Source organism: Danio rerio, chromosome 12, assembly GCF_052040795.2.
Source record: "Danio rerio strain M-AB ecotype USA chromosome 12, GRCz13ab, whole genome shotgun sequence".
NCBI classification, from domain to species: Eukaryota; Metazoa; Chordata; class Actinopteri; order Cypriniformes; family Danionidae; genus Danio; species Danio rerio.
In genome coordinates, this window is record NC_141032.1 from 33,875,491 (window position 1) to 33,885,149 (window position 9,659).

General features: G+C 33.0%; 1 protein-coding gene across 3 annotated transcripts in view; it reads left to right on the plus strand.

Annotated features, from left to right (window-relative positions):
• gpam (glycerol-3-phosphate acyltransferase, mitochondrial) overlaps positions 1-6,692 on the plus strand; it is a 44,361-nt gene extending 37,669 nt beyond the window's left edge. For 2 of the 3 annotated variants that reach the window (XR_015504287.1, XM_087276548.1), the window contains exons 17-21: positions 800-877; positions 1,386-1,517; positions 2,879-3,068; positions 3,250-3,308; positions 3,966-6,692. Coding sequence is in view for 1 of the 3 variants with exons in the window: in XM_087276548.1 (XP_087132674.1) it covers positions 800-877; positions 1,386-1,517; positions 2,879-3,068; positions 3,250-3,308; positions 3,966-4,082 (576 nt within the window). In the remaining 2 variants the exon portion in view is untranslated. The remainder of the gene's footprint in view (positions 1-799; positions 878-1,385; positions 1,518-2,878; positions 3,069-3,249; positions 3,309-3,965) is intronic. The other variant, XR_015504284.1, reaches the window with a different exon arrangement.
• The last annotated feature ends 2,967 nt before the right edge of the window (positions 6,693-9,659 follow it).

Sequence of the window (9,659 nt, forward strand, 5' to 3'; positions counted from 1 at the left end):
ATATTTATTTGCATATTTTTGATTCTTAACACTATATTGCATTTCTACTGAAATATAGCTGTTTATTTACATTCGATTCTATATTAAATTCTCATTTAAATGTGCAGTGAATTAAAAAGGTATTTTATGTCAGTAATAAAAGAGCTTTTTCAACACCAGAGCAGTTGTCTTTGTTATTAATTAGTCTTGTTTATTTTTTTGAGTATTTTTAACTCTCATTTATATGACATACAATTAAGTTGATCCAATTCAACTATAGCACATATTTTTGGACTGTGGGGGAAACCGGAGAAACCTACACCAACATGGCGAGAACGGGCAACTCCAAACAGAAATTCCAACTGACCCAGCACGACTCAAATCAGCGACCTTCTTGCTGTGAGGCAACAGTGCTAACCACTGAGCCAACGTGTCACCCTACCTTAATAACTTATAAATCAAAAAAATTTAAAAGAATAAATTTATGAAATATTAAACCTTATTATTTAATGATCACTGTGCAGCCCCAAAATACATTTATTTTATGAACAGACCATAATAAGTAGGTTGTTTCACTTTATAAATATGCTGAACTTTAATATTATTTCATCCAATTTTTGAAACGGTAAGTTTGAAAACTGAAAGATGTCCTTTTTTGCATTTGAATAGGCTTTTTATGTACATTTAATTTAGCTTTTGTAAATTTGAAGCTTATATTGATGCTGGAGGTCTCATCTTTGACTCATTGACTTTGACTCAGTTTGGCAGCATGATTGTATGTTGTATTGTAAATTGTATGTACTGTTTTTCCTTTCTTTAGCCCTGTCAGACTTTGTACCAGGTGTTCCATGATGCTATTACCAGGTTAATTGAGTATGGTGTGCTCATTGTAGCTGAGGTGAGTTTGCCAATGCTTTGTTGTTTTGGTGAGTTAAAGCTACAGTACTTAATAGGGGAAAATGCTAGCACAATATTTCACTGTGTGGTTTACGGTTCGTTGCATGTAATTCTGCATACTAATTTATTTATTGAATTTACTACAGTAAGTACATGTAACGTGACAGGCACTGTAAAATAAATTGTCACTGACAATTGCCTTCAAAGATGTTGGAATGATTTAGGGAGTAAAGTAGCTTTGAGTGTTAGCATCTTAGAAAATGTCTTTGTTTGCTGAGAGACATTTTTCCATTGGCTTATTCCCATGACCTGATTGGGTCAAGGAAAATTCCAGAAGGATTTTTTTGTATTAATTATTTCTAATTTATTATTGCCCGCTCTATACATTAAAAACCTGTTATGATGTTAATAATATTTGTCAATAATTAATAAATAATAATTATAACAATAGATTTTAGTAAAAAAAAAAAAAAGTTAGTTGAATATGTTTTGTTTTTTTTTACATTCAGGAGGACCAGGAGGAGTTGAGTCCATCTGAGGAGCCTTGGCCCAAGAAGTTTCCAGAGGCTCTTTCTTGGCGAAGTGATGAAGAGGATGAAGACAGTGACTTTGGAGATGAACAAAGAGACCGTTACCTAAAGGTCTTTATAATATGAGCTTAAACTCAACTGTTCTACTGTAACATAGCACCCAGTATGTGTGTGTGTATATATATATATATCTACCTCAGAAATTTTTCAAAAAATGCTCAGAGATGGGCATGGAGGAGTGGGCGTGGCCGGCGGAACAGTGGAAAAAGTGTGGAGCGAACAACTGTTGTCAGTTGGCTCACAAAATGAGACGCAAACCATGAGGAGACCCATGACTTTATAGTTTACAAAATTAAAATGCAAAGAAAAAAACAGTAAGTAATTTATTGTCTGGCTACATTTGTTATTCTTAATTTCTTAAACGCATGTAATTTATTGTATCATTATAAAGATAATCATGTTTATATTAACACTAAACATGAGGAGGACTTCTCTCCTTCTCAGTCCCCTGGTCTGAATGCAGACACAGTGGATAGCAGTACAGCAGGTCTCTTGCCAATCTATTTCAACCATTAACCCTGCCAGCAATCTGGAGGATTTTAAACATGTGTGAACACGGCAGCAGAGATATAGGTGATTTGTCTTAATGGTAATGAATCATAAATTCAACTGATAAAAGACAAAGTCTGACATTCTTTAATTCTCATACAGCTCTCCCGACAAAAATGCTTGCTGCAAATCAACAGCTTTGCTGTATTGGCTTGACAGCATCACTAGGAAAAACATGCAGCAAAAATTGTGGATCATGAAATACAAATATGACCCCGTGATGTGCGCAGACGCTGTCTCACCTAGTCATTGGGTCTCACAGTTTGTCAGGTCTGCTTTGTCTTCGAAAGCATGTGCTCTCATGAATAATAAAGAATCAGGGTCTTCCCATAGGATAAGAAAACTGCTATGAATATTAATGAGAAACCAATGCACCATCACTCCACTAGCAGATTCGCGCTACGTCACCAATTTTGATCCCGCCCCAAAAAATGATTTTAACCCGTAAGATGAAATTAGCTGACAAAAGCTCCAAATGATCCAGTTTTCCCCACAATTAAAGCTAACAGGTGCTAATGTATCACTGCTTTTCTATATATTATTAAAATAATTCTTATTACTAATACTAATAGTTATAATAATGATAATAATATGTGTAAATTAAAAAAAAAAAACTAAAGCCAGTAGACCCATTTTATGTGGCTTGTTTCAGCCAGATTGATATCAATTTCCACACTGATGGAACAAAGAGAGTTTGTGATAGTGGTGGGAATATTTTTTTTTATTTCCACTACTAAACAATCTTCCAACAACAAGGCATAGTTTCTGTGGTTTTTGTTTTTAACCACTACATTAGACAGCTCAAAGGACACAATTTTCCATTACACATGGTTGTTTTTTCCCTTTTTTTTATTTGACTTTAGGTGAGCCCATCAGCTGAGCACCAGGAATTTTATACCTTTCTGCAGAGGATTCTCACCCCAGTGCTGGAGGCCTACAGTGGGGCAGCAATTTTCATACACAGCCTGACTTCACCCATTTCTGAGAGAGACTACACACATCAACTTTTCAAATATCTTTTGACACGCACAGAAAGAGGAGTTTCTATGTATGGTAAGCCACAGAGTGGGTTTTCTGTTTTTTGAGAGCTAAATGGAACAGAGGAAATTTGTAGTGTTCGTTTCCACTTCATTCCTGTCCGTATTTGTGACTAGTTTATATCTTTTGCTTTGATAACATTTTTAAAAGCATTGATATTTATCTTTGAACATGTTGTTGTTTTTCTTGTGTTTAGGAGAGAGTGCCACACACTACCTCGTAAAGAATACAGTGAAAACATTCAAGGAGCTTGGGGTGAGAGAACCATTATCTGAAAAATAATTTCACTGAAACTAAAATAAACAGAAGTATGTTCAAAATATAAAAAGCTAAACATGGCAAAAATGATTAAATACTGTACTATAAAATAGTATAGAACTAGAATTTAATTCTATTTGCATGTACAGTGCATCCGGAAAGTATTCATAGCGCTTCACTTTTTTTCCACATTTTTTTTAATGTTACAACCTTATTCCAAAATGGATTAAATCTTTAAATTTCTCAAAATTCTACACACAATACACCATAATGACAATGTTAAAAAATATTACTCGAAACTGTTGCAAATTTATTAAAAAAAAGAAAACTGGAAAATTACATGTACATGAGTATTCACAGCATTTGCCGTGAAGCTCTATTGAGCTCAGGTACTTTCTGTTTCCACTAATCATTCTTGAGATGTTACGCCTACGCCTACACATTTTGGCAAACTACTGCCTTCATTAGGATAACAGGTAACTGATTACCCTGATGAAGGCAGTTGTTTGACGTCAATAAAGGCTTTTTAATATTTTTTCCTTATTTGCTTTGGACTGATTTTTCTGCTTTCACTTCAGTTTTAAGATTTCTCAGATCAGCTATTTATTGATTCTCAACCTAACACAAGAATAATGCACATCTCTCTCTGTACAGGTGCTAAAAGAACGACGAGAAGATGGTGTGTGTCGTCTGGAGCTGAGCAGCACCTTCATACCTCAGGCCAACAAGAACAAACTCTTACAATACATACTGGGTTTTAGTTTGCTGTAAAACCTGATACAGGCACGCGGCTCTACAGTCTACACACACACAAGGGCTTTTTACTGGCTAGTCATGAATGTTAAAGGTGCTATTCTAAGGAAAGCTTTACCTGGAAGTGCCTTCACCAAACGCCTCATACTAGACTTCAGTTAGTCTTCCTTTAACTGTAAAACCCACCACTTATGCACTATTCAGTACACAAGCAGTTTTGTTAGCTATCATTTACTATAAGCTTCCATTCATATAATACTGTACCGTTTGCCAGTGAAAGCCCTTGGTTTTGAGCTAAATCCCGGGGGACTTTTTTGTTTTGAATGTAATTTTAGTTTTTAACTCTGTACATGAATGTTACTCTTCAATCTTCGCCTTCATTTTTCTTTTGTATAAACACGCATCACTGGGATGACAGCTAGTGTATAGAAATCTTTAAACAACGGGCATTTAAGTATCTTTTCTTACCACTAGTAGTGTCAGCGCATGTTAAAGAAAGGAGTGTACAATATATATTTTGCGTGCGATATTTAAAAGGTTGAGACTGTACAGTTTTTTGTTTTTTTTTGTTTTATAAAGATCTCACAATTATTGCTGAAAGGAAACTGTACCTCAATCGTTTCCAAATATGAGCCACTGATATTTGAGTTGTGTAGATTAGGTCATGTATTTTCACTTAGTCGTGTCACATGGGTGCAACTGGATGTCAACGAAGGATAGTTACAGCTATAATATTATGTAACACATCAAATACTAGCTACTTGTAATGGTTTTAGCAGGCCTGGAGCATCACGAGACATTACTGGAAACGAAGGAGGTTGTCTTTGATGTCGAGCACTTATATTTCCTCCTCAGTAATTGGTATGGATAACACTTTATAATAACTACACACTAGGAATCAACCATTAAGCATTAGCAAATAGTGAATTCATTATTTGTTAAGCATTAACTCTACATTAATAGACATTAGTAAGCAGTTTATAACTGCAGATACAAATGCTGTATTCTTGACTTACAAGTACATTTAAAATGTCATACTTTGTTACTGATTAATTTTTCATGACTAAATGAAGTATTGCATTATTTTCAAATCATTTGTATTTAAGAGTAGTTGTTTTTTAAGATCATTCAGAATGTGTTAGTAAAGGGTTGATAACCTATTCAAATCAACAATTATATATTATTATTATTATTATTATTACTATTCAGGCATTTACTAATAGCTAATTTACAAGTTAATAAATGCTTTATTAACTCGACTTCATCCAGTTTTGTGACCTAATCTAAAGTGAGGACTAATTTGTTTTATAAATGACTCTGTATCAAATGAACAATTAATGTTTGCAATCGTATCTAAATAGTAAAATTACTGCAGTCTAAACAGTTTAAATGTTGACGAATAACAGAAGTATCAAAATATAACATAAAATTGGATAAAACTACAACAATATAATAATTTACCAATGATACATCATTTCAGTGTTATTTAGCGATGTTTAAACCACACAGTGATTTTATTTTAGTTCAGATTGCAAATATCTATTTTTTATTTTTTTTATGACAGTTTCATTTGTGCATCTTCATATGAATAGAAATGAATGAAGTTGCTTTTCTTTTTTTTGTTTAGAATAGAACTGAGCCTTTAATTGTCATTTAAAAGGGATTTATAAAGCATAAATAGCCCTGGATGAAGTTGAGTAAATAAAGCATTTACTAAATTACAGATAAACCATTAATATGAGCCTGAATGATAAGCAATAAAAATGTTAATTTGAATAGTTTGTTAATTATTTACTTAGGCATTCTGTATAATTAAAAACCAGCCGCTTCACTCAGTTAACTGAATTGTAAGTGATGTGATACCTAATTTATTAATGAAAAAATTATAATTAACAAAATATGAAAATACAACCATTAAGCACGTTACACATTGTACAACTTCTATTAATGTAGAGTTTATGCATAACATATAATGAATTCACTATTTGCTAATGCTTAACAAATGATTCATAGTGTGTAGTTGTTTTAAAGTGTTACTTCGGTCTGTTTTATTTTGGAGTTCAGAGCCTGAGCAGCGAGTCTTCTGTGCTGTGAGCGTGTGTGTGTGCATGTGTGCAATGTCTGTAGAATGTGAATTAAACTATTTATACCATAATTCTGTGTCAGCATAAAATTAGGTCATGAGCACTTTACTCATAAAGTGCAATATTTGTTTGTTTTAAAATGAACAGAGTCCAAGTCCCGAAATTACCACATATCACTGATATTAGTTGCCATTTAGGTAACAATCAGCAGAAAAGCTAGGTACTTTCAGCTGTTTGTCATGCGTTTTTTCATTACAGTAAATGTATGATCTCTTTTGTTTTTGCTGTTGGAGGAAAGCATATTGTTTATCTCACCGTGGTTGATGCTTGATGCTTTTGTTTTTTGCTGCATGCGTATAGGCTTACTGTGTGTTCTTGTAATTACAAAAGGAAAGAACCATTAGTGTTTGTAAAGGCAAGATTTCAGTGCTTAATTTCACTCTCATCGAGTTCAGAGCATTATAAAATGTATTACCAATAATACATTTGCCATGGCACCCAAAATAATTGCAGTAAATTCAAACATTAAATGACAACCTGGCAACTGCTGTATTTTAATGCATGATTCTTCATTTGATTTTAAGCTGTGAAGAGCATTACGTGCATCCTGTTTGTGTCAGAGTTAATTTTTGAATTAGACCTTTTTAAACCACAATGACACATGGGAACCATATGTGAAAAAATGATGCAACATAAAAAACAGAGTTTCACATTCAACAACATTCAATATTTTCATAAGCTGTGACATGCACAGATTTTAAACCAGGGGAGGACAATTTGAAAATGGATTTTTAAAAGCTTATTATTTACTTTTTGTATGTAATGTTAACAAAGCTGCTAACATTGTCTTCAGTGGGTTGTTGAAGCATCTATTCTAGTCCATGTAATAATATTTAATAATTTCTTAAGAAAGAGTCAAGTGTTCTGGGTGAATATTAAGCAAAATGTTAATTCTGATCTGATTAAAATGGAGAAATTCCAAATTCTGTCAGATTAAAAAGTCTAAATCTATTTATATTAAATCTGCATAGTAGCTTTTACTCTTTGGTTTATTCCTTTTCTTTTTTGATTATGGAAATTAAGATATTTTAAAGTTTTAACTTAAACGGAGAAGCAATTAATAAAACACAATCAACAGCTTTAACAAGTTTTCTTTCTACTGGGGCTAAAAATATTTAGAGTTACAATTTTTGAACTTCTTCAGAAACACTGACATCAAGAATAAGAGTATAAATCTCAACAATAGTGACATGCTTTATTCTGTAGAGTAGACTAGGAACATCATGCAAAACCAGCATGCACTGCTGCAAGAATTGTCACCATCGTTGAGATTCATATGCTGATTTCTTAACTGTGTTTAGACACACTTTATTAGTATTCAAATATCATAGACTGGGCCATGAGAGCATCTTCTGACTTTATTTATTAATTATTTATTTTATTTTTTTAATGCTATTTTTATATAAAATCTGCAGGTTTATGCAGAGTTAATGCATAATTATGCAGTTTATGCATAATTAAATCTATTGAATGGTGGATTAAAAATATCTGCAGATTTCGTGTGGACCTAATTAAAGATGTTATGAACTCTGCATGTCAAGCTAAAATCTACAGACCTAAATTCTAAATTTAGTGAATTACTGGAATTTGTTTTTTGTAAATGTAATGTGTTATATATAATGTGCAAGACAAAGCCTTGTGTTGTGCATTAAACTTACTAAATCTCAAAGGACCTTTTAAAATGTGGGATATCGAGGGACGGTTTTTACTCTCAAGATTTTTTGTACAGGTGTATTTTGTAACTAAATTGACACACTGTTTTTTTTCCATAGCTTTCACTCTTGGAATGGATTGGGGCATGTAGGGATATGCATTTCCAACGCAATCTCTGAGCAATTCGTAACTATTTGCTTTAGTGGCTAATTCGTATGAATTCGTACAATCTAATTCGTACAATTTAGTACAATTTGCTCATCACCCAATGACGGTTGGGGTTAGGTGCCACGCCTCTTTTTTAAGATTGTACATTTTCGTTTGACTGAACTCGAATTTGTACGAATTAGCCCCTAAAATGGCAAAACGTAAAATACTTATGTTTCCTCATGGGATCAGGCTGGCATTTCTCATCACGGTACAACAATTGTAAATAGGACAATAGTATATTTCGGTCATTTTAATGGCTTTTTGAGTCAATCAATAAATGTTACAAATCACTGCTGAGATTATTTACCACCTTCACACTTTAAAGGTTAATAGTTCCCCTAAAACTGAAAATTGTGTCATCATTTACTCACCCTTCACTTGTTCCAAACAATGTCAATGTCAATGGTTACAGGTTTTCAACTTTTTTTCAAAATATCTTATTTTGTGTTCAACAGAATAAAGGAAATAGTGAGTACATTTATATTTTTGGGTGAACTATTCTATTAAGTCTAAAATACTTTATTGTTGCACTTTATTAATGCACTTCTTTATTCTAAAAGCGGTCCAAAAATGCTAGTTTTTTTTTTTTTGCAAATAACTAGGTGATTTCGGGATTCTATGCATACTATTTAGCATAACACACCAATATTCGTATCTTATACACAAAAATTCTATACAGCCAGAGTGGAGGGAGGCAGAAAATAGATACAGTATGTATGTTTGTATGTGTTCTGTGTGTATTCGAAATTTACAAGAACATAAACGGCCACGTTTCTTCCTCTAGAACAACAGCAATAAGACATTTTCCATTTAGCTATTTACTCTCAAACCATGTAAAGATTGTTTATAATGATTCTGATGTGTGCTATGAGCAATATAGATTTGAAGTCCTACTTTAAAACTCTCCTAGAAAGCAAACATTAAGCCACTCGCATTTAATGTTTTCATGTCTTTGTTTTCCTTATAATCATGTATATGTTTTTTTTTATTGATTTTTGGACATAGTTTACAATGAGATTTCACAGTTTATCTTGTGGGAAGGATAAGTTTACCAAATCAAACATGTTCATTATCTGGCGTTTGGTTTACTACTTATCGCAGCGCTGTAAATCTGCAGAGAGGAAGCCATTGTGCTTTAGTGCTTGTAGAATTTTGCATGTTCTCTGAGTGATTTAGTCGGAGGTTTGTTATGATGAAAAGCTAACAAGGATTAAGTTATAGAAATGTAAAAATATTTTAAAAATAAAGAAAACTTGCACACATGCTTGGAAATGCTTGTTTTACTGAATAATTTTAAAAGAAATAATGACTAAAAGTGTGATAATAAAGATGGTTTAACCCAGTCTGGTCTGCTTTAAAGCAGTCTTGCAATCAAGCCTCAATCTGACCAGCCAAACTATAAAAAATAAAAATATTCATTTATGTATTGCTTTCTGTATCTCTGTAATTCCTTCGATTTACAGACTAGCAGGTGTCTAGAAAGCTTTTTAAAGGCAGAAAAGCCTTCAAGACCAGCTAAAAGCAGAAATCCAGAGTTTCAAAGGGAGGGCGTTAAAGACGGACAAACTCAAGCTCTGCCTATACGACA